The sequence below is a fragment of the Danio rerio genome, chromosome 2 (genome assembly GCF_049306965.1).
Source record: "Danio rerio strain Tuebingen ecotype United States chromosome 2, GRCz12tu, whole genome shotgun sequence".
Lineage (NCBI taxonomy): Eukaryota > Metazoa > Chordata > Actinopteri > Cypriniformes > Danionidae > Danio > Danio rerio.
Genome location: NC_133177.1, coordinates 54,810,008 through 54,835,817, shown reverse-complemented (window position 1 = coordinate 54,835,817; position 25,810 = coordinate 54,810,008). Strand labels below are relative to the sequence as shown.

General features: G+C 36.8%; 2 protein-coding genes across 12 annotated transcripts; both read left to right on the top strand.

The window, feature by feature from the left end:
• Positions 1 to 1,359: 1,359 nt before the first annotated feature.
• Positions 1,360 to 9,546, top strand: pigrl2.6 (polymeric immunoglobulin receptor). 2 transcript variants are annotated; one of them, XM_068214811.2, is made up of 10 exons: positions 1,360 to 1,466; positions 3,827 to 4,150; positions 4,260 to 4,565; positions 4,668 to 4,686; positions 4,841 to 4,894; positions 5,062 to 5,165; positions 5,255 to 5,307; positions 6,613 to 6,672; positions 6,748 to 6,804; positions 6,879 to 9,546. In XM_068214811.2, exons 1-10 carry the CDS (start codon positions 1,406 to 1,408, stop codon positions 6,921 to 6,923), a joined length of 1,083 nt encoding a protein of 360 aa, XP_068070912.2. In that variant the 5' UTR covers positions 1,360 to 1,405; the 3' UTR covers positions 6,924 to 9,546. The 2 variants fall into 2 exon arrangements, with proteins under 2 accessions (XP_068070912.2, XP_068070915.2); XM_068214814.2 differs by lacking the exon at positions 4,841 to 4,894.
• A 530-nt stretch (positions 9,547 to 10,076) lies between these two features.
• On the top strand, positions 10,077 to 24,402 carry si:dkeyp-104b3.1. 10 transcript variants are annotated; one of them, XM_073931137.1, is made up of 7 exons: positions 10,077 to 10,282; positions 13,270 to 13,360; positions 14,592 to 14,639; positions 14,816 to 15,136; positions 19,526 to 19,837; positions 19,911 to 19,959; positions 21,820 to 24,402. In XM_073931137.1, the coding sequence occupies exons 2-7, from the start codon at positions 13,333 to 13,335 to the stop codon at positions 21,854 to 21,856; spliced, it is 795 nt and encodes a 264-aa protein (XP_073787238.1). In that variant the 5' UTR covers positions 10,077 to 10,282; positions 13,270 to 13,332; the 3' UTR covers positions 21,857 to 24,402. The 10 variants fall into 10 exon arrangements, with proteins under 10 accessions (XP_073787238.1, XP_073787248.1, XP_021323832.3 ...); XM_073931147.1 differs by having other exon boundaries at positions 10,099 to 10,282; positions 13,197 to 13,360; XM_021468157.3 differs by having other exon boundaries at positions 10,104 to 10,282; positions 14,526 to 14,639.
• Positions 24,403 to 25,810: the final 1,408 nt, after the last annotated feature.

Here is a 25,810-nt window from a genome sequence, read left to right as displayed (position 1 = left end):
ATCGGTATCCATATTTATAGACTGAACATCGTCACTATCAATAAAAAAGTTTTATCGATATTGACAAAATATCAATATTTTTGTTTTTGACTATTAAAACTATTTGCCTTAATAATGTTGGTAAATCTTAATAAAGTGGTTAAAAAAATCCTAATATTTCAAAATGGATTGTTAAAAAAATATTCAGTAATTATCGATATCGAATGATATGAAACATATATTATACATATGTTGTCACAATAAACAAGTTAATTAAAAAAAAAGATTAACAAAACTATATAATAATAAATGGTAAAGACAGAGAGCTTTAATGAGGGATGAGGGGGTTCAGCCTTTTTCTCTCATATGGTGGCATGAGGACACGTACTGTGCTGCTAGGTGGAGACACTTTTCATTTTCTCCCAAAATATAATGGAGTTTCTCCATATTTGTGGATTGCTGGAATTGTGGTAGAATTAGAGATATTTGTGTGAAGTAAGCATCTCTGATGCTCTGATATTTGCTGCAGTGAGTGAAGAAATGCAGCTCATCCTCTACAACTCCAGCAGAGCAGTGCGGACACAGTCTGAGCTCTGGGCTCCTCCAGCTGTGCTTGTGTCGTCCCGTCTCCACACTCAGACTTTGTCCACTCAGACGATACCGGCTCATCAGCTTTCTCTGACCGGGGCTCTTAATGTTGGTCAGATACGGGGCCAGGTCATAACCAGGTTTAATCTGGTGGAAGCACGCCAATTTATTTATTTGTTGTATTTTATTTTGCCAATTGAGTTTATAATCCTCCTGGGTAATCTTTTCTATTTCTTTAGTCTTTATATGTTGGGACAGGGTTTGTGAATTTAGTTGCTGTTTTTCCACCAGATAGTGCATGGGGTCGCTGGCCGGATGTGCATTACTATATTTGAGGGCCTGCTGATGGTAGCTCTCTGGGCTGGAGTTAGACAGATGGAGCCAGGACTTCCCTGCTCTCTTCTGGATTTCTGAGAGCAGAAGGAAGCTGCCTAGTTCTCCTCGGCAACCAAGGCTCTCTCTATCTGTTCATCTCTCTCTCTCTCTCTCTCTCTCTCTCTCTCTCCCTCTCACTCTATCTCCCTATCTCTCTCTCTCTCTCTCTCTCTCTCTCTCTCTCTCTCTCTCTCTCTCTCTCCCTCTCACTCTATCTCCCTATCTCTCTCTCTCTCTCTCTCTCTCTCTCTCTCTCTCTCTATCTGTTCATCTCTCTCTCTCTCTCTCTCTCTCTCTCTCTCCCTATCTCTCTCTCTCTCTCTCTCTCTCTCTCTCTCTCTCTCTCTCTTTATCTCCCTCTCTCTTAGTAGCAGCTCTCAACCAAGTAAAATAAGTGTTGTTACACAGAAAAGAGGAAGTGCATATTGAAATTTCTCAAGACACAGGAAGAGAAACTTGCAAAATGTCCGCATATGTAAAGTTAAACCTTATCTACATTTCAATCGGATTTTGCCCCATTTTAGGTAAGTCTGAGGTGTTGTGCTGTGTTTGCTTCTGATGAATCCTTTACATGTTATATTTTATGCTCAGGTGTGTGTGTTTTTAATGTTGGTTCATCCAGTCTGGCTCAAAGATGGAGATCTGAAGCTAGTTTCTAGTCTCAGTTATTATTTGAGGAAGTTTGTATATCTATGTGGTAATCAGTGGATTTAGATAAATGTTTGTTCTCTTTTATTTTTATTTTGTTTACTCATTGATTTGGGTTTTCACACAGGCCTTTGTGTGCATCCAAGATCACAAACTCAACTTACTAGACAGACATAATAATAGATGAAATACTAAAAATAGGGATGAACAATCAGCAGCCATATCTGAACTGCCCGATTGATGCTTATTGAGACATCGTTATCAACCTGATAGGAAAATTAGTAACTCAATATATTGTTGCAGATATATTATGGATTATTTCCAACAGTTACACCAGTTCAGATCTTTGCTGCTAGTCTTGAGGGTTTGTGAGATATTTTCAGTGTAAAAAATGAAAATATGGAATGTGTAAGAATTTCTGAAGAAAAAAAAACCAGAAAATATATACATACATACACACACATATATATATATATATATATATATATATATGTAACTTAAAAGATCAGCATTAAAGATCAGCATGGATACAAAAACCCCCGAATGGGACAATACCACAAATATATATATATATATATATATATATATATATATATATATATATATATATATATATATATATATATATATATATATATATATATATATATATATATTTGTGGTATTGTCCCATTCGGGGGTTTTTTCTTCATAAATTCTTACACATTGCATATAATCTGACATAATCTTTATTCAGATTATGGTCATCAAAAATTGCTGTTTACCTGGTAGAGTCTCAATCAGAGTATTGTCTTAATCAGTGTTGGGGAAAGTTACTTTAGAAAGTAATGCATTACAATATTGAGTTACTTAGTTGTGTTTCTTAGTTACTTTTTATGGTAAGTAGCGCGTTACATTACTTTTAAGTTACATTTATTTTTTCTGACCTGGCTGAGGCTTGATGTCTTTCAGAACTGGCAGTTTTTTTTCTTTCTTTTTTTTTTTTTTTTTTTTTTGTATATGGGAGCTCTGCAATTAACAACATACAATAAAATGTTCACTTACCTTTAAGAAAACGCACATTAAAAAAATTATTGTTGGATGATATTATCTGAGAACTTTCTGATCCCAGAGCTCTACATGCGATTATATACTGATTAATGAACGTTAAAAGTAATGTGTTTGATACTTTTGTACTTTTTGTCGTATTAAAAATTATATAACTGTCCATTCAGATAGTCCACTTTTCCTTTTCTTCCATGTGTTCAGAATAATCACAATATTTCCATCACAGAAATGTAAGACTCCGCTGTCTTTCTTTCTGCCTGTTCCTGCATTCTCTCATTGCGTGCGTAATTCAACGTGACTACAACCATTTTAACTCAGCAATTAATTTTTTAAAAGTGAATTAACTAAATTAAAATGTAACTCACATTGCATTTTTTTTAAAAAGTAACTCAAATATTATTACTTAATTTTAAAAAAGCAATGCGTTAGTTTTCTCGTTACTTAGAAAATTTATATTATTATGTAACTCACGCTGCTTGTAATGTGTACCCCAACACTGGTCCTAATCATATTCAAATCTGAGTATTGGTGTTCATGTAAATGTACTCACTGACAACTCAGGCCTAATCCTAGAAAGAGTTCACTGATTTTGATGACAGTTTTTCCACAGGTAGTAAGCTAATGTAATGTTAATTCCATAATGCTAATCTTAAATTCATGCTATAACAAATTGTCAAAAAATATATATAAATGCAAATCAAATATATGAAATATGAATTGATGAATACTTTATTTCCCAGAGATGGGTTGCGGCTGGAAGGGCATCTGCTGCGTAAAAACGTGATGGATAAGTTGGCGGTTCATTCCGCTGTGGCGACCCCAGATTATTAAAGGGACTAACCCGAAAAGAGAATGAATGAATGAATACTTGAAATATATTGTTCGATTAAAATGTTTAAAATAATTTTTTGTCATATAAAATATTTTTCTAGTGTCATCCAACATAATTGTTTCATTTTGGCATGGATAATGCTTTAAATGTATCGATTTAGCACCGGTATCAAAATAACCCAAAGCAAAACACAACCCTACTTAATCAGATGTTATGTTAATCAGATGTCTAAAATCTGGTCTCTAGTACAGTATCAACCTGGTCATAGACTTGTGAAAACATGATCTGTTAATGTACCTAATTTCTAAGCAATTTATTAATCCTGGATAAAATAATATTTGTGTTGTTTTTGTGTAGGTGTTGAAAGCTTCAGTGGTGGGTCAAATCGTACAATAACTGTTAAACCTGGAGGATCTGTCACCATCCCGTGTTATTATGATGAGAAAAACCCACCAAGGAGGAAATACTGGTTTTCAGAACATGGTCAATCTAATAAATACACAAACACAACAGAGGAGAATCTGTCAGTAATTGATCATCCTGATCAGAGTCTCTTTACTGTAACTATGAGGAACCTTCAGGAGAACAAACATAATGGACAATATTATTGTACTGTAGAGACTGGACAAAAACCGAATGTCACATATGTCACATATGAGCTTTATCTAAAGGTTCATTCTGGTATGAGAATTTACTGTATAAATATTTCAATCACATTTCAATGCTAAATTCAATAACTTCACACACATGTATTTTATAATCTCTATTGTCTGCTTTCTGTGTGTTTCAGCTCCTGATGTGTCTGTGATGAGCAGCAGTGTATCTGGACATGAGGGTGGTAATGTCAGTGTTCAGTGTTTCTACAGTTCTGAATATAAGAAAAAACTCAAACGCTGGTGCAGATATAAAGATGAGAAGTGTTTCAGAAAGAAGACTAACACATCCCAGAATTCATCAGTGCAGATCAGTGATGATGGTGAAAACTTCTTCACTGTGCTGATGACTGGACTGACACTCTCTGATTCTGGATGGTATTACTGCTCTGCTGGAGATCAAATTGTTCCTGTTCAACTCACTGTAACAGATGCATTATCATGTACAGTATTTTTTAGTAATAGATTATTCTGACATAAAAATGGAATAAAACACAATTAAATTATTTTGTTAATTATTTATTATTTTCTTCTTTTGCCCACAGGTGCTGTCAACAACAAAACGTTAGTATTTATTATTTTCTCTACACTGTATATGATTTTCTTATTATTATCATCATCTAAATACTATAAACTTGCCCATGTTTTGAACTCTAATATAGTCATTTCCTTAGTGCTCTGGTTATTTTCATTTGTCTTTTTTCATTTGTCTTCACAGAAAGAAAACAGGGAATCACATGAATAATACAACTGCATATGATGAAAAACAAAAGTAGTGCACATATCCTCTTTAGAATAACAAATGAAGTGTTTAAAATATCTCCAAAACTTTAGGGCAGACAACATGTAATAACAGATTTATATGAATAACGTTGAGCTTGGATGTACTTTATTACAGATAAAATAAAATATTATACTTCTTCCCTCCATGTCTCACAGCGGTATTGAACTCCTGACTGTGTGGTTTCCAGTTTCTGCAGCTCTCCTGCTGTTGGTTCTGTTGTTGGCTGCTGTTGTTATCTGGATTAGAAGACGGAAACCAAGTCAGTTTGACGTTTGTATATTCTGCCATTTTATCATTCAAATCAATGTATTTGTAGTCTATTCATTTAAAATATTATCTATAACACAGAGCAAGATGACCAGACAATTAGACAGAGAAACAACAGCAGCACCACCAACCCAGTAAGTCCTTTAAGTTAGAATTATAGCTACGCGCAGGAGGTCTGTTAAGCTTTCGAGCAAGGGAAACAGGCTAAAGCGCTTTGCATATGGATTGTGCAAATCCGATGGTACTCAAAAAGTTTGGACGGGGTGGTGGAATTTGTTTCCTTTTCCAAAAACTAAAAACGTAGAAAGGGCCGTAAAAGCAGCACAATCCAGTCATATTTCCATTTTTTTCAAGCTACGATTATATGGATTACATATAAACAGAACAAAACAGAGATACTATCACAATATGAGCTCTTGCGATCAATATACTTCACCCGCATCTGTTTTTCAGTCATTTATAACCCTCATGCCCATGTCAGAGCTACAATACACTGAAGTTTTATCAGTCTTTTGGAGGTGATGACAGTATATCTGCTTAGTGTCTGCTTTTCTATTTGGTGTAGGATTAATATTTGCTGGTAGGCAAAATCTATTTGTTCACTACTGCTACGTATTTATACTTTGCATATCTGACATGAATAATGCAGCACTTATACTTTACACCAGTGGTGCTCAACCCTGTTCCTGTCTGTTTGGCTCTCGGCGAAGGCGGTCGCTCTTCCTCGGTCCCATATCTCTCCTCGCTAGCACCTCTTGTCTTGTCTTATTCTATCTCTGAGGCTCTCCGTGTCCTGCTATCCAAACAAAAAAGGAATTATGGATTTGATCAACTGGTCTCTGAATGCAATTGACACCATCTTCTCATTCAGGAGTCTGGGCTCCGGGGAACCCAGTTGTCCTGCGGGGATGTTCGCAGCTGGATACGTGATGGAGGGGTGGAAGAAGTTGAGAGTCCTTTGTTTAGCTGCTCTGTCTCTAGAGGATATTGAAGATATCTACCTATTCGGAACTTTGATAACAGGGTTTCTGCTGGTGGGCTTATGCGGGGTGCTGGGGTATCGGAAACTGATAAAATCGGTCAGTTCTGCTTAAAACCCCACCAGGCTGGCCTTATGCTTTATGCTAATATAGGGCTGTTTTTTTTTCCTTTTCTCACTTTGTCCGAATCAAGGGCAAGCTGAGGGGGTGTTTTTTTTTTTTTTGCCTAACTGTACAGTTACTTTGTTTCTGAATGCTACCTCCTGATACCTCCTTGATAATTACAGGCAGGTGTGTTTGATATGGGTTGCAACTGAAATCTGCAGGAAGGTGGCTCTCCAGGAGCAGGGTTGGTCACGCCTGCTTTACACGATGTTGAATTGTAGTCCATTAGTAGGTTTATTGATTTTACTATTGTTTTACTGTTGTTTATGTTTGTTTTATTTGCTTAAAATGCAGATCTACACTACACCAGAAGATCCTGTGATATACAGCTCTATAAATGATGAAACTCCAAATGTAAGTACAGTTTGATTATTCAGAAATATTACGAATTTGCTCACCTCTCTTTATTTATGATCCATTTCTCCACAGGATGTCAACAGTGAGATAACCTACAGTACCATTGACAACATTCCAGGGAGTGAAGCAGTAAGTTTTGACATTTTATTTGACATAATGATTTTGCTGATGGTATATTTACACTGATCTTGCACTTCCATAAGCCTCTAACAGGGGGAGGCCTCTACAGCACTGTGGCTCCACACTGACAAAAACACACCACAGACTCCTCTGACCAACAGCAGAGGACTGTCATCCCCTTTAAAGGGCACCTATTGTACCCCTTTTTCAAGATTTAAGATAAGTGTTTTGTGTCGTCAGAATGTGTCTGAAAAGTTTTTGCTCAAAACACCCATCAGATATCTTTCAGTAGTTTGCAGTTTTCAAATCTGAGCATCTTGTAGCTTTTTTTTTTTTGTCTAAGCCTTTGATGCTAGTTCCCCCTGCCCACGGTTCCCAAGTGCCTGTCAGAGTGTGCCTCAATCTCCACCTTGGCTGCGTCAGATAAACAGCACAGTGACAGACATGAAGGAAGCAGATCTCACATAACGGTTGTGGGAAATATTACAGTAAGCATTGTCCCAATGATTATTTGATGTATTTGTTGTGGAGTTGCAACAATGAGTCACGCTTAAACCCCTGATGTATTGTCAAAAGCCCCTGATCTTTAGGAATATGTTGCGCTTAAGAAAAAAAAAGGTTGTATAACATTTATTTTGTTTTTTAAGTACTTAAAATCACCACATACTGTACATCACACGCATTCCACTTAACGCAGCTTTTATGTTGGATGAATAGTCAGCTGTTCAGCAGTACCTGTTTCTAAAAGCAAGTGGGAGTGAGACTGTTGTCACATGGCAGGTGTTAAAAAAAATCACATCACTGCACAGTCATTATACATTCATTATTTTGAAGAGCTGAAGCTGATGAGGTAATAATACAACTGTTTCACAAAACTGAATAGATCTACTGTAACTACTGATGAAGCTTATTATTTGTTTTCACAGTATAAAATGTGTGTAGTTTTGGTGAAATTAAATAACTGTAATAAATAAAATGTGCATCATATTAATGTAAATCCATGCAAATTGTTCAGAAAAAAATGTGGTAACACTTTATAATAACTACACACTATGAATCATTTACTTAGCATTAGCATCTAGTGAGTTCATTATCTGTAAGGCGTTAACTCTGCATTAATAAATGTTAGTAAGCTGTTTTTAACTGCAGCTACAAATGCTCTATTCTTGACTTATTAGCACCTGTATAGTGTGCTTGATAATTGTAATTTCATACTTTGTTAATGATTTATTTTTCATTACTAAATTAAGTATTGCATTGTTTACAAACCAGTTGTATTTAAGAGTAGTTGATGGGTTTTAGGATCATTCAGAATGAGTTAGTAAATGATTAATAAACTTACATTATATTAATAAACATATAAATTTACACTTATATGTTTATTAATATTTATTAATATTTATTATTCAGACATATACTAATAGTTAACTAATATGTTAATAAATGCTTTATTAACTCAACTTCATGCAGTTTTGTGACCTAATCTAAAGTGAGGACTATTTATGCTTTATAAATCCCTTATAAATGACAAATAAAGGCTCAGAATCAGGTGAACTACCATCCTTGCAATCTTATTTAAAAAGTAAAATGACTGTAAAGTTTAAACATTGCTGAATAACAGGAGTGCCAAATACGACATAAAACTGGATAAAACAACAACAACAATGTAATAATGTAACAATATAGTAAGATGCAATTTTTAAACTCTACAGTGATTTTATTTTAGGTAAGGTTGCAAAGATTTATTTTTTGTTTGAAGTACAGTTTCATGTGTGTATCTTTAAATGAATAGGAATGAATAACGTATTTTTTCCTGCTTAGAATTTAACTGAGCCTTTATTTGTTGTTTATAAGGGATTTATAAAGCATGAATAGTCCTCACTTTAGATTAGGTCACTAAACTAGATGAAGTTGAGTTAAAAAGCATTTATTAACATATATAGTAACCATTAATATATGCCTGAATAATAAGACATATAAACGTTGATTTCAATAGTTTATTAATCATTTACTAACTCATTCTGAATGATCCTAAAAACCCTCAACTACTCTTAAATACAAATGGTTTGTAAATGATGCAATACTTAATTTAGTACTGAAAAATAAATCATTAACAAAGTATGAAAGTACAATTATTAAACACAATATATTGGTGCTTATAAGCCAAGAATGGAGCATTTGTAGCTGCAGTTATAAATTGCTTACTAACGTTTATTAATGTAGAGTTAATGCTTAACAGATAATGAATTCACTAGATGCTAATGCCTAAATGATTTATAGTGTGTAGTTATTATAAAGTGTTACCAAAAATGTAAATTGTACTAGTTTTCTATGATATAGATATCAAGCCAGTCACATCTGTTTTTTGTAATAGTTAAATCACAGTGACTTCATGCATCTACAGTAGTTTATTATTGGGATGGGGATGTTCAGCGGGGTGCACTAAAACTTATTTTTTTGAGGTGGGGGCTTCTTTGCGGCTAAGCCTTTTATCCCTTTCGACCCCAGCAACGCCCTTGATGCAGAAAACAATGTCAAAATGCACAAAATAAAAATAAAAATCAGCAAAACTGCAAAAGGTTAACCGTGTTGGAATGGCAAGGGACCACTGTATGTATAATCAGTTGTAAATGTTGTAGGCCATAATCAGACTAAGTATGTATTGACACACCACTCTGTCAAAACCTTTAGAATAATCGATAAGGATAAGCCTTAAAATTGGTGTATGTAAGTGATGATAAATGATGTTTGTAAAAAAAAAAAATAAATATATATATATATATATATATATATATATATATGTATATATATATATATATATATATATATATATATATATATATATATATATATATAAATATATATATATATATATATATATATATATATATATATATATATATATTGTAATATCTAATTCTGATCAACACATATGTAATGCTGTATATGTTTTATTATTGCCTGTTTCATTATTATTTCATTATTCTGTCAAGAACACTTTCAGTTGTAGTAGAGTTTTTATTTTCTATTTGCATATGTCTATCTAAATTCTTGCATTATTCCACACTTGTATATTTAAAAGAAATAAAAGTATTTTGCAGTTGTGCACTTGTACTGTACATTCGAAATGTTGTTGTGTTTGTAGTTTTGTTGCTGTCCATGGCATCATGCTGTAATCCAATGCAATTTAGACCATCTAATAAGCCAGAAAGCTGAATGTTTTTTAATGTGGAAACATTCATGTGGCGTATTTAAGTGTGCAAAATGGTGCAAGAACTGTTATTGCGCAATATGAGCAAACATGAAACACTGGTGTTGTTTGCCACCCACAGTTTAAACAACATTAATAGCACATTTCCACAACGATGCAAGCTACTAGTGTGATGTTGATGTGGTGTTGTGGTTTTCTATCTGCTTATACTTGTAGCAACCACTCTGCTTAACTGCTGATTTTTGTGTTCTGGTCAGGACTAAAAGCAGATCAGAGGTCAGTCTGTGCATGAATGTTCATATGTTTTATACTTGTGTGTTTGTGTGGTTAATTTGAGCACCCATTGTGCACATCTGCACAGAATTTATAGATCAGAGGTTTAGCTATAATTACTGGAGCTAATGCTAACGCTAAGCATTAGACACTAGAGCTAACACATTTGAACTTATTTAACATTTTAAATTTGACAATATCTTTAAATTTAATCTTCATAATTAGGATATCAGAACCCAATTGGGATTAATAAATACTACATTGTGATGGTTTATCTCAAACTGTGATATCTTTGCCCTTTATTTCTGTTTTAAAACCCATTGAGTTTTAATGTATCCAAAAAAATGGACAGTTCATACGTGTACGTGTGATTATTTTGTTTTCAGATTTGCTTGTTAATTTTTTATACCAACCCCCATGAAAATTGTAAGACTTTTTTATTAAAAATAATTGAAAAGGTTGTAAAACTAAACATAAGTAAATAAAACATGATTTTTTATTTTTTTGCATTTATGTTAACATTTTGTTCAGTTTTTGTGTGTTATAAGTATTTATACTCTTGTTTGTGAGTGTAAGAGTTACAGCCTGCTCAGCTGTGGTCAAACGGGGAGTGTGTGTAAAGCTAAACCTTGCCCTGCCACAGACACCACAACCTTTAGACTACCAAAAAATAAACTTAGCTGTGGTATATTCTCACAAAAACGAATGCATGCTGCTGCTCTATCTGCATTTCGAGAGAAAAGCTGCTCATAATCAGTGATTCAGAATCAGAACTTTTCACAGATAATGGCATGACTGTTTTAAGATAAGCAGCTGTGGGACGAGCATACGTCAAGAACTTGCAGGTTTTCTAATGAGTTTTTAAATGAATAAAACTGGTATAATAAATGCATTGCAATATTTGTATTAAGTTAAGCACATAAAAATACATAGCTTTACAAATATTTTGTGACACATCCACATCCAGCAGATTGGCACATACTGTAAAACACAGGATCATGATTTAAATGCAGTATGTCATTTGCTGAATTAAATGCTTTTTTTCATTGAGTTGGCTGCCAGTTTAAGCTGCCATTAATTATTACAGTCATTCACCATCCAATAAAAGTGTGTAAATATCAAAGAAAATCTTATTGTGTGTTCACACCGAAGGCAGCGAGAGCGTCATAGTTCACTTTTACTGCTCTGGTAACAACACTAGCTGCGTCCCAAATTGCATACTTATGCACTATTCTTCGCCATTTTGTAGTATAAATAGTGCAAGTAGTGTGTTCACACTGAAAACTCTAAAAAATAATGAGTGCATTTTAATTACCCGGATGATGCACTCATTCAGCCGCTAAAATGAAGTGTGTAATGATGGACACTTCACACACTCAACGATCGCAGGTTTGCTTACGTAGCGGAAGGGGCGGAGCTATCGGACGCACATGTTGAATAACTTTATTTATTTTGGATAGTGAAAGCAAAATTCTCCTACGAGAGTGATTATAGCGCATCCCGATGGTGAATGCGGCAAAACTCACGGCAGGTATTATTTGGTAATTTGGTTGTTTATTTCACTGATTTGGCAACCGTCAAACGTCATCAGGGAAACGGTTTGAATTTCCACTTAGTAAAAAAAACATTAGTGTGCCATTTGGGACGCCACTACATAAATATACTGTCGTGTTGAGTGTGTAAGGGCATAAGTACATAGTGCATGAGTGCATAGTGTATAGTGTGCCATTTCGGACGCAGCAACTGTCTGCTTTCACAGCTCCAGCGGCAAATGTGGCAAAATTCACTACATTGATCTCATATTTAAAGGGGCCATTGCAGCATATCAGCAAATCAGTTACATTCCCACATAAAAAAACAAGCTTTCTAGCGTGAAAATGTTGCACACTTTTTATCAAAATCATTTAACAATAGACTATCAAGTTGTTGTGTGTGGTTTGGCTTTACTCCACTTAACCAATATGTGTTCATGTGTCCAAAATATTCTGAAGTTGTTATAGTTAGCATGACATTCTCGCCTTTTTCAAGGAAATAAATAAATAAATAAATAAATAAATATATATATATATATATATATATATATATATATATATATATATATATATATATATATATATATATATATATATATATATATATATATATATAACATTAATGCACATCAGTAACTTACGCCAGAAATCTGGTGACCGCAATAATCAAACCCTTGGAAACAACCATGGTCAAAACCAAAGTTCACAGAAGGCGGTGGACTTCTACTTTTCGATTGCTTGACGCTAAACTGTGTCATATCTAGGCATGGGACAATAATCGGTTTCAAGGTTTTAATACCGCTAAAATGTTCTGTTACACCATTCCCAATGTATATATATATTTTTTTAATTGTTGTAAATAAATCTGTGTTTTTGAAGCTAATGAAGAGAGCAGAAATCAACAATTTATTTTAACTATTTAGCCAGACCCGTTTACTGTTCTGAAACATTATAAATGTTTCTTAAAATAAAAATTAATTGTGTTTAGTGGGGAATTTTTGTTTTGTTTTGCCCAGACATTTAAAGATAACTTATTTTAAAGCAGAAGAATTCCGCAGATTTTTAGCTCATCATCAATTCTGTTTATTTACTTGAGTGTGTGTAAATCTATATTTATTCAGTTTTCAAATTAATTAAAGTAATATTATTGACTATTATAAAAATGTTCATCTGATTTATGTAATGTAGTTTGTACAGTAATATTTTCTGCCTTTTAGTAGATTTATTATATAGAAGACTTGCTTTGTTCAAAATAAATAAAGCTAAATGGATTTGCATTTTAAACAAAATAAAAATTATAAGAAATACATATAAGGGTCATACAATATAAGAAATACATATTAAGGTTTTAGTAAAATCTTCAGAAAAGCAAAAAATGTTTGCAGATTGCATCTGGCCCTACTCATTACCATAAAATTGACTTCGTTTTAACTCTTCTTGAAACCCACACGGATGAAGACACATCGTGCCGCTCATTGCCGTTTTTTGCTGCCGGCTTCCTTTGAAAATGATTGACTCCGGATGGAGACAGAGGGTTTTGCTACATTAGGTGAGTAAGGCAATGGCTATTTTTTTATTATATTGGCTGCCATGCCAATTTTTTATTAAAACTAGCAGTGTTTTCTATATGTCATTTTTGGACTAGTTTATAATTTATTAGACCACACCTAGTTGAAACTTCTTCCATTTCGAACTTTAGTTCTTGATTGGATGTTCAGACTTGCCAATAAAGAGTAAACAAACTCCTTAAAATGGGAGGCCACAAGTCGTGGGTCATTTTTAATATGGAACCAAGATGTCCTCTCTTCATTCTGTAGCATGATGATGCACTAGATCAGGTCCAATATGTAGTGGACATTGTAACGCTACTGTGAGGGTTAGGTTTAGGGTTGCGGTAGATAGACATTAAGAACACACAATGTAATGGGTAATTTAATAATTAAAATAAATAACTCTTGTTGCTACTGACAGAGACAGACACAGATGAAGCTAAAATCCAGCTTAGTCAAAAACACAGAGTAAGTTTATTTAATGTATTTGTGGTGGAGTTTATTCAAGCCTTTCTGAAATGATGAGTCACACACAAATACCATTCCAAAGTTTGCAGTTCAGTGTTTACTGACACTGTGGCTGTCGCTGAATTTGGCGATTATGAATTACATGGCATTTTTTTCTGTCTTTACTTTATTACAAATTTGCTCCGTTTTAAAATGTTTTAAACTAGTAAAACTCATGCTCCGGGTGCAGCTGGTTACAGATAGTTGCAGCAAACATTTTAATCCAATTCTATTTGCAAATTCTGTTATGTGGATATGTTTATATGTGTTAATATAGAGACATGTTATTATGTGGCTGTCAGTCAAAATCAGTGGGAGGGGAAAACCACACTCCTATGTCACTTTGCATAATCAACCACAGGGGTTTGGATCCTATTTTAATGTCAGGAAATTTTAAAAAGGAAACTTGTGTCTATATTACTCCAATATGACTGTGGACACGCTATACCTATACACAGTTCTGTCCAAACAGTTTACAAACGTTGAGTTTGCATCTTAGGTGCCCTTTACCATCCATTAACCTGTTCACAAAATAAAAGTGTAGTGAAATGTTGTGGTGAGGCATGTTTTGTGATGCTGTGGACTGCAGACTAACCACATTGTTCATTTGTTCATACATGTGTGGTTTAAGATATTTCTGTTCTTCCTCTGAAACAGGTGTCAGAGAAAATAACAAAGTGATCAGCTAACCTATCTCACATACACATGCACATTTCATTGCAGACATGATACACCATCTGCTTCTCACTTGGGTTTTATTTCACATCTCAGGTAAACCATTTTAGCTCTCTCTGAATCTCATAATTGAATTGAATTATACAGTAACATGGTCTGTTGCTTACTTAAAGTGATACAATTGTTTACCTTAAATATTTGTAATTCTTCGGCACCTTTACTTTAGTATGTAATGGAGAGTTGTGTTTTTTTTTTTTCACTGAATCTGTTAGATGGATCTTGGCCTTATAATCTGAACATTAGAGTAAAATCTGGATCACCAGGCATTATTCCATGTCAGTATGAAGTAAAACACAAAGCAAATCGCAAATACTGGTGTCAGGGGTCGGTTTGGAGCTCTTGCAGTGTGTTGGCATATGCAAATGAAACAAGAAATCAGTTTTCCATCACTGATTATCCAGCACAGAGTGTTTTTACAGTGGAATGGCAGAATCTGCAGCCGTCAGACTCTGGATGTTACTGGTGCGCTGTGGAGATCAGTGGCACTGGGATACTAGACGCTGGTTATTATGTGTATCTGACAGTACAATCAGGTAAAGGACTTCTTCCTATATTGCTTTTTTTCTGACAGACATATAATGTAAAATGTTTCGTTAAATGTGATTGAGGTTTATTTCTGTTCTTAAGAACTGAAAAAAGGAGAATAAGACCAATTAAGTGAAAATTAGTAATGAAAAATTCCATGTGGTCTTAATTATTTAATGGACCCACACCCTTCAGGGAAATTTCAACATGTGTCTTCACACTTTGAGAGTGTTTGGAAAATGCCACAGCAGCTGAGCTCTTCATCCCCCTCATATGAAACTTGCCCAGAATAGCATGTGTGCACAATTTGGAATTTAGAATTAGGGATTGTAAATGTGCTTTTACCTAGCTAATAGTTTATTTTCTAATAGTCTATTTTCTATATGCAACAGTCTATTTTAATCTAGTTTTAAATACAACAGTTGACAGTTCATTGAGAAGGTGTGCCAATCCCCAAAGGGGAGGACACTGTGGAGGCCACCTGCAAGCCAAAAGAAAATATCTGATGGCAATATGGACATATGGGCTAGCCCTATCCAGGGAGAGCGCTATAAATGATAAGCTGGTTAGAGGGTCCGTCTGAGAAGAGGGTGAACACTCTAGTGCTTTAAATACACACCCTTAAACTTGGGAGGCTGATTCCAAATTGAATTGCATAGTCTAGTCTGACCATCCGAATAAGCCACTGCAACATTCTGAGCAGCGCTTACCAGGCTGACTGAGACCAACTAGCAGCCTCACCAGAACATTCACTGACGCACCCGCAGTGGGGCAAATTAGGGATCATGGATTTGCTCTTTCCTTCCTCCCAGGATCTTGCAAAGAGGCTGGAGTTGTGAGAAAAAGGGAGCCCGTCCTCTGGCGCCCTCAAAGCCTGTGGTGAAGTGCACCAATGCTGAGATCCAGTGCTGGCAGCATTTGGGCTTCCACAAGTATAAATGCTCCTCTTAAATCACTACATTCATCTGCAGGGGGAATCCCTGGTCCTCCACCAGGGAAAGAATGGTCCTCCTCCTCTCCAAGTGGCCCACCTCAGAGTCTTTTTGCAGTCCGATTACCTTAACAGCAACCTGGGATGGGAGTGTCAACTTGCTGCAGGGAGCTTGTGTGATCCCTAGCCAATGTAATGAGCTGTGACAAAAAGAACGCTGTTGGCGAGGAACAGCCAGCATGAACAGGCGTGGCAGGGGAGCAGTCCGAGCCCACCAGGAGATGACCTGCCCCATCACTCACGGCTGATCTCTCACTACGAGGACTCTTAAGTAAAGTCCCAGACAGCATCACCGAATAGGCCTGCCTGGGATATGGGTGCGCCAAGAAAGCAAACTTTGTCTGTGTGGCACACATTTACCATGGTAAGCCAAGGGTGGCGTTTACGAACCACTATGTGGCCATCATCCTCCCCAGGGCGTGGACAGTCAGCTAGAAGGTCTTTAGAGCATAGTCAGCCACTGTGCCAAGCTTATGCATAAGCCTGGGAAAGAACTGGCTTTGTGCAGCACAGCCACTGTGGTGCAGGGCAAAGGCGGCATGGCCCACAGTGGTGTGGGCTCTGGCCGTGAGAGACACAGATAGCCCACTTTTCTTGGATGAGGGTCTCAGCTTACCCCTTGGCAGTGCCCACCACCTGAGGAACAGCTTTGTAGCCACTGGCCACTTCGCCATAAAGGGAGGTGAGGGTGAAAGCACGCAAGGATTGGGCAAAGAAAAATGCACTCTTTGTCTGTGTGTACTCACTCTGCACCCATGAAATTAAGGAGACGGGGGCTGGGAAGATTACTCTCTTATCAGTGCGCACATCACGTCACTCTAGGCGGTCCGACAGTGAGACTGAGGCCCCGTTTACACTAATGCGTTTTAGTTTGAAAACGCATAAGTTTTGCTACGGTTACGCCAACCGTCCACACTACGCCGGAGTTCTCGAGCGCCGAAAACGGAGCGTTTCGAAAAACGCTGGAGAGGCCGTTTTCATTCTGAAACGCTGCTGCTCCGTCTCAGTGTGGATGATGGAAAACGGAGACATCTGAAAACGGAGGCGGGGCTGCAGACATTCGCCTCTCTGATTGGGGCTTTTCCTGAATATTAAGTAGCCTAACACACACAGTTCAGTCCTGCATCTTCTCCGTGTAAGTTCAGACTTCGCAAGTTTGATCAAGGCTGCAGTCTCTTCTTCTCAGTTTGATATGGAAAAGCAGACTATACCGAGGACACGGGTAAATCTTCAAAGGGAACAGTGTACTTTATAACTTCATTCACATCACCCTGGCTACGTTGTTACACTTTCTCAACAATAAAATGTAAACATGATATAAGGAACTGCCTATTTTCATTTTAATATTAGCACCTTAGACAGCAGAAATGTTGAGGCGTCGTGCTGCATAAGATGAGCGTCATCTTCACTGTGTGGATATTTATAACAAAACGGAGCCGATAACAACTGCCTCCTTTCAATTTCAGTGAAAATACGAAACACACCCTCTCTTTTGCTGAATATCAGTTTTAATAATCGATAATGGCCATTATAAAAGTATAACATACAATAAGTTTATGCATTATAGGAAATAAAGGCAAGCGATCAGTCAATATACAGAATAGGCTACGGGGTTACTTTAATCATTAACAAAACACGTTACCTGAGAACAAGTAATAGATTCCAATGACCAAAGTCAGGTAATATGTCGTTAGATAAAGACAACAAGATGAATGAAATATCCCGTTTAATAAATATAGTGAGATTAGATCCAGCGGGAGATGCTTGATGAGAAGTCCGACTAGCAGAGCTCTCATCTGGGTAAATGGGCTGCAGCACTTGCCCGAGATTATGTGTGTGGTCACGTGATGTGCGTTTTCAGCGTTTTGGTGTGGACGGAGAGCAGTTCAGAAACGCTGGGTAAAACGCGAGTGTGGACGCGGATCGTTTTCATTCTAAAACGCCGTTTTAAAACGAAAACGCAGTAGTGTAAACGGGGCCTGAGGTACAAGCCATGTCAAACTCCACTGTCGAGGCAGCCCGGGAAGCACAACCAATCATGTCTGACTCAAGAATCGTGACCATGCATTGCATCTCATAAGGTGGTAGTGAGCTCGGTCTGTCATCTGAACGTGACAGCTCGCCCTACAATGTTGCGATGTCTTTGGTGTCATCTATCAGAAGGCAACCCAGGGGATTAACCAACACAAACGCTCGAAGCTTGTATAGGGGGATACTCCTCCTGTGGAGGAGTGGGGGGTCCACAGGCCCGGAAACGTCAGATAAGTTCCCACTGTGATCCTTAGATCTGCCCGCGTGCTAAATTGGGAAGCACCGATCCCAATACTTGGATTGAATATCAGTTTAATATCGCATATTTTTGCTGGATCGGGTATCGGCCAGCTGGTACTGATCCAAATTCTATCTTGCGCATGCTCTATATTCTTTGTAAGCCAACAAAAGTCATGAAAGTTAGCTTATAATAAAGCACTAGAAAGTTATCATGTAGGCCTTCTATATACCAAATGTTCTGAAGTCATTTTATAGTTTAATGTGAAGTAGATGAATATTCAAGTGCGTTTATTTATGACAACGTGAAGTATCTTTATATTGTCTTTATAAGATTAAGGCAAATAATTTGATTACTGATGTCCATGTAAACATGGTCAGTGAGAGAATGAGCTGTCTGCGAGCACTGCAAAGACATGCTGGACCCCCAGACCTGTGACGTAGTACCAATGCCAGTCATCCGCAGATAGGAACGACTATATCTAGAAACGCACAGTCAGAACAGTGTCCTGAAAAAGATGTGTTGCCTGACTGTCTTGCTCTTTAGGGGAAATCTGCTCTTTTATTAGACTGCTTTGTTAGAAGTATCCAGCAAAACACCCAGCTGAACAAGACTGGATTAATCTCAGCAGATGCTATCTCTTTTATCACTCAGGCTCTATTATCAGGCTCTGAAACGAAAGATCTGACTGCTCACTCTGCTAGTGCTGGTTATATACTCTGCTAATGATTAATCACCAGCACCTGCTGAGCTTAGCACTGCCAACTTTTTGGCATCCAATGGCTTGTTTTCATTCTCTTGGTCATCTAGCGAACTCTCAAAGTGTGAAGAGACATGTTGAAGTTCCCCTGAAGAGGAACTGAACCTTGCAGTAACCCACACCGCTCTTTTGATTGATATCCTAAATTACTGAAAACAAAAACAAGCAGCAAATATGTAAATGCGTAATTAACATGGCAGTGCTTGCATCATATTTTCCATCTCTGAGACACAAGTCATTATGATGCCCTTAAACAGTTTCTTTCCCTTTTGCTGCAAATCTATTTTCTTTACAGATGTTTTGCAGATATTTTAGACGTTTTTACTGCACAAAAAAGTCTATTGTACTATCTTTTGATTGATCTTTACTCTTTTCAGATCCTGATGCGTCTGTAATGAGCAGCAGTGTGTCTGCACATGAAGGTGATGATGTAAGAGTCCAGTGTTTCTACACTTCTGGATATCAGAATGACTTCAAACACTGGTGCAGATATAAAGATCAGAGGTGTTTTACAAAGAAGAAGACTGACACATCCCAGAATTCATCAGTGCAGATCAGTGATGATGGTGAAAGCTCCTTCACTGTGCTGATGACTGGACTGACTCTCTCTGATTCTGGCTGGTATTTCTGCTCTGTTGGAGATCTGCAGGTTCATGTTCATCTCATTGTCACTAAACCTGAACCCAAAGGTAAGATCACAACCATATATGATGTCACTGATACTTCCTGAAAGCTAACCTCATTTTCTTTTCTCGTTACAAGCCTTGTCATCTATTGCAAAGACTCCATCATCTGCCTCTGGAACAGACCTGTAATATATATAATTTTTTTACACAAAATTGTGTGATAAAATAATTCCTAAAAGTATTAATAAAATATCAAACTAAAAAAACTGATTTATTACATTTGTATGCACAGTGCATCCGGAAAGTATTCACAGCGCTTCACTTTTTCCACATTTTTTATGTTACAGCCTTATTCCAAAATGGATTCAATTAATTTATTTCCTCATAATTCTGCACGCAATACTCCATAATGACACTGTGAAAAAAGAGTTTTTGAAATTGTTGCAAATTTATTCAAAATAAAAAACCTGAAAAATCACATGTACATAAATATTCACAGCCTTTGCCATGAAGTTCTAAATTGAGCTCAGGTACATTCTGTTTCCACTGATCATTCTTGAGATGTTTCAGCAGCTTGATTGGAGTTCACCTGTGGTAAATTCTTTGGAAGTTCAACCTGCCACAGAAGCTGCTCGTACAGTTCTACTCAGCTGTCATCCAATCCATCCTCTGCTTTTCAAATCACCGTCTGGTTCGGCTCAGCTGCCAAAACCGACCTCCGTAGACTACAGCAAATAGTCCAGACTGCTGAACGTATCACTGGCACTACCCTTCCTACACTTCAAGAACTGTACTCTTCCAGAGTGAGTAAAAGGGCTCGCAAAATTACTCTGGATGCCTCGCACCCAGCACACAACCTGTTCGAACTGTTACCGTCTGGTCGGCACTAAAGAGCACCAAGCACAAAAACAGCCAGACACAGGAAAAGTTTCTTTTTTCAGGTCATCTACCCTATGAACATTTAAACATTCCCCTACTGTGCAATAAACATGTGCAATACTTTCTCATACGCACTTGTACACAGCACCTTATATCAATATACAATGCAATACTTTCTCCAATCGCATTTGTACACAGCACCTCATAACCTGTATATTTATAACAAATCTGTACATACAACTCAACATCCAGATTTCTCGACTAACTGCATCTCTGTTTAATGTTTATCGTCTTTTCTCATATTTATTTTTGTGTTGTCACTTTATGTACACTGGAAGCTTCTGTAGCCAAAACAAATTCCTTGTGTGTGTAAAGCGCATTTGGCAATAAAACGGATTCTGATTCTGTTGATTGGACATGATTTGAAAAGGCTATTTAAGTCTATATAAGGTCCCAGGGTTGACAGTGCATGTCAAAGCACAAACCAAGCACGAAGAAGACAAAGGGATTGTCTGTAGGCCTTCGAGACAGGATTGTCTCAAGGCACAAGGCTGGAGAAGGTTACAGAAAAATTTCTGCTGCTCAGGTGTGCCTAGCTTGTGGCATCATATTCAAAAAGACTTGAGGCTGCAATTGCTGCCAAAGGTGCATCAACAAAGTATTGAGCAAAGGCTGTGACTAATTCTGTACATGTGATTTTTCAGGTTTTTTATTTGTAATAAATTTGCTACAATTTCAAAAACTCTTTTTTTCACATTGTCATTATGGAGTGTTGTGTGTAGAATGTTGAGGAAATAAATTAATGTAATTTATTTTGGAATAAATTATTAATGGAACAATAGCTTTTACATAAAAAAATTGGTAAAGTGAAGCCCTATGAATATATATATATATATATATATATATATATATATATATATATATATATATATATAATAAAATATAATTTTATAGCCCCGTAATATATGATTTTTTGTTTTGTTTCTATTTGAGAGAGATTTATAAAAATATTTTACTTTAGAATCTCGCATTCAATTTGGCACACGAGTGTTAGAAAATAAATAATTTTACATATTGTGTAAAATTATTCATGTGACCTAATTTTGTGACAGAAATTTGGTCTTCATATCTGTCTGCTGATCCTCTGCACGTGTTTAATCTTTCAGAATGAACAAGGAGCATTTCTGTCTGTCAAAGAACTAGAGGTGTTTCTCCACATCCTGAAGAATCAGAGAATTAGAGGAGAGTTGATATTTAACAGCTTTATTTCGTGGCCTAATGGTTAGAGAATTGGACTTGATATAAAAGGTGTTTGTGCGTGTGCGCAGTTGAATGGTTCAATGCAGAGCACACGTTTCTGATGGGACACCATACTTGGCCACATGTCATGTTTTCCTTTTCTTTCTTTTTTTTAAATCAGTTTTGTTTAGTTGTGCACTTCCATAATATTAAATCTGTGCAACAATGTTTATGTTCAGAGAAATATGTCATGTTAACCATGGTATGTTACGTGTCACTTTGTCATGTGTCATCATAACCTTTCATACTTTCCCCAGCTCATTTCTAATGTTGTGACTATTTTTTTGCAAGCTGGTGACTATTTTCATTGTATCATTTTGTTACAATCATATTTTTACTATAATAAAATAATAAAATTATCGTTTGAATCCCAAACTAACGTGTAATACATGATTACTATTTAAGAGCCCATATTATACATGAAAAAGATCTGCGTGCAAGGTCAAAAAACACTTTCATGGTCTTATAATATTAATTTATTTTTATCTAATTGACCCAGCGACTCCCATATAAATCGTTCAGCGATTCATTTGTTCCCAAACCCCTCCTAAGCGCGAAGCTAATCTGCACTGATTGGACCGATGACAGCCTGTTTTGATTGGTCGACAGCGTTCAGCGTGAGACAAATGCCCAACACGGTTTGTCAAGCCCCCGGGTCCCCAACATTGGTATAGGATCCGATCGCAGCGGACGCCCAAAACACACTTCATAGTAAAACTTACTCAACAGTGTTATTCAGACACCTTACCCCCAAAAGCAGTGTAGTCAAACACCAGCATATTGCTCCATTCCTAACTATGACACACATTCAGTATTAATCCACACAGCAGCAAAAGCTGAACTATTCTGAACCTTGACCACCACACGTGTGTAGGAACAGCTGACGGTGGCCATAGCAATGACGAACGGCAGTGGAACACGAGCTCACAAACACCAGCAGCTAGCTCATGGTTGCCCACTGAAGCTTAGCAGGGCTGTGCCCGGTCAGTACCTTGATGGGAGACCACATGGGAAAGCTAGGTTGCTGCCGGAAGTAGTGTTAGTTAGGCCAGTAGGGGCACTCAACCTGTGGTCTGTGTGGGTCCTAATGCCCCAATATAGTGACGGGGACTCAATACTCCTCAGTGAGCGCCGTCTTTTGGATGAGACGTTAAACCGAGGTCCCAACTCTCTGTGGTCATTAAAAATCCCAGGGTGTCCTTCAAAAAAAAGAGTAGGGGTTTAACCACGGCATCATGGCCAAATCTGCCCACTGGCCTCTGTCCATCATGGCCATTGAGTGCCTAGAAAAGCGCTATATAAATGTAAGGAATTATCATTATTATCATTAAAATCTGTAAAAAAAAAAAAAAAGCTGTATGCGTCGCGTTTCAACGTAGCATTAGACACGATATGAGAATATAAAGAGTTAACCTGACACAGTACAAGTGGTTACAAGTAACAAAACACAAATAAATACAGAAATTGCAAGCTAGAGAAAACAAGGAGACAGCCTTTCACTTACACTTATGTAATGTGTCATGGGCCAGGTCTGATTTCTGTAATTATCTTTCATTTTGGAGCTTTTCTCCCTTCTCAGCTGTAACTTAAATCATTTCTATTTGCAATCATTGCTGTGGCACCTCTTGCGTGAAATTATGTGGTATATGTTCTGAAGGCTTACCTGTACTCTGCTTTGTCCAACAATAATATCCCCAGCCAGGGGGTTGTAGCGCTCACCAGTGCTCCTCCTCAGTGTCCAGCAGGCTGCCTTTGTGCCTAATAAACTGGCCTTATTTTGCACGCACCCCTGATGTATTGTCTGTCCATTCTCACAAGTCTCATACATCAGTCTTTTCTGATCCTTCCTTTAACAAAGGAATGAATCACCCACTGTAAGCGTGTAGACTGATGAATCAATGATTTCCCCTCACACTTCCTATAATATCCAGGTAAGCACAGCGTCTTCTTGACTCATGACTTCAGAATCTGTTTGTCTTTGCTGCTGTGTTAGTGGGCGGGGCGCAGGTTTAAATTTTTATAGTCACATCACGTCGAAACGGCTTAAGACTCAGTATGAAGTCAATTCATTCTAACCACTATGAGCCGACTTTTTTTTTTTTTTTTTTTTTTTTAGATGAATCAATAGTTTTAAAAACTGTCCACTTTCAGATTTAAGCCTTAGCTGGACATTTCACTTCACTTGGAGCTGTGTTACACAACATATGATGTTGTGAATATGTTATCTGTTGGTAAGTCACTGTGACCGGTCCTCGCTTTACTCTGCATTGTGTTGTGATTAGGCGAAAGGAACCAGTCATATGGGAATTAACAGGCTTTTATTCTGTATGAATAAAGCAAACAAATGGCAAAGCTGATTATGTGCCTTCCTTAGGAGCTCACCAACCTCTCCTCAATCGCGTTTGCCGCGAACTCACATAAATAAAGTTGAAGTGTGTTTAACATACACCAAAAAAAAAAGAAACATTATACATAAATTTAAAAACATAACAGAAGCATAAACACATATGTAAACACATACCTGTATGAATAAAGCAAACAAATGGCAAAGCTGATTATGTGCCTTCCTTAGGAGCTCACCAACCTATTAGTGAAAGAGATAATTCTCACTACAAAGCTTGCACATTCATGCTTATAAACTTTACCCACAATACATGCCTCATATACATTCAACCTCTCATACATGTTTAAACATCAATGTAATGCAATTTAGAACACCATTACATGTGTTATTATGATAAACAACACTTATATGCTATATTTTAACCGGAGCTTCAGTAAAACTCACCTCTCCTCAATCGCGTTTGCCGCGAACTGAGTGAGAGCAGGCGGAACCTGAAAATGACACTTAAAGGGGCACAACTATGATTTCATTAACTCTGAAATATAAGATATTTAAAGAACAACTTTGAAAATACACAATTAAATAAAAATAATTGATGAATAACAAGGAGAATTTTGAGTGAAATTAATAAAAATAATATAACACCTGTTACATTACGAAATTTCCAAAAGTGAAGTTGTTAAACTAATTTCAAGAGGAACACGTGATATAATTGACTGCAGCTGGCCGCCTATCTACACTCATTAGTTAGCCAATCAGATCTATCCTAACTTACTATAAATAGCCAAGCTAGATATTACTCCCTTATCTTCGTTTTCCGAAGAAACCCCCCATCCACACCCTTTCTCCTCCTTTCCTCCTTTAAAAAGGGGAGCTCTCAAGAACCACCTGATCTCGTACTCCCCTCTCATGCTCTATGGACCTGGCGGGAGCCCTGGGCTCAACTATCTCCGAGCTCAGGGTTCTCTCCCGGGACAGAATGCCAAACCTGCTTGTCAAGCAATATCTAAGTGTAAACTCTTCAAATGACTAATATGTTATGAAACTGTTACGCTAGCTGGGTGTACAAATATTTATTTTGTTAGCTGATTTGCTTGTTAATTTTTTTATTCGTTGACAATTTTTAAAACTTTTAAAGTAAAACAATATAAAAGGTTAGAAATCTAAATTAAAGATAAGTAAATAAAACATAAACATTTCCATATTAATCCTAACATTTTGGTTAGTTTTTATGAGTCCAGTATAACAGTTGAGTTACAACCCTGTTTAGCCGTGGTCTTTCCGCATGCAAAGTTTAAGGATACGTTATGTATATAAAATGATCAGACTGAACAAGAGAACCTGCTGATTCAGATAACACACTACTGTCATTTAACATCCATTAACCTGTTCACAAAAGGAAAACTCAGAAGTGAAATGTTGTCGTGTTGTGGTGAGGCATGATTTGTGATGTTGTGGGCTGAAGATAACCCACTTTGTTCATTTGTTCACAAGGTGTGGTTTTAGATGGTATT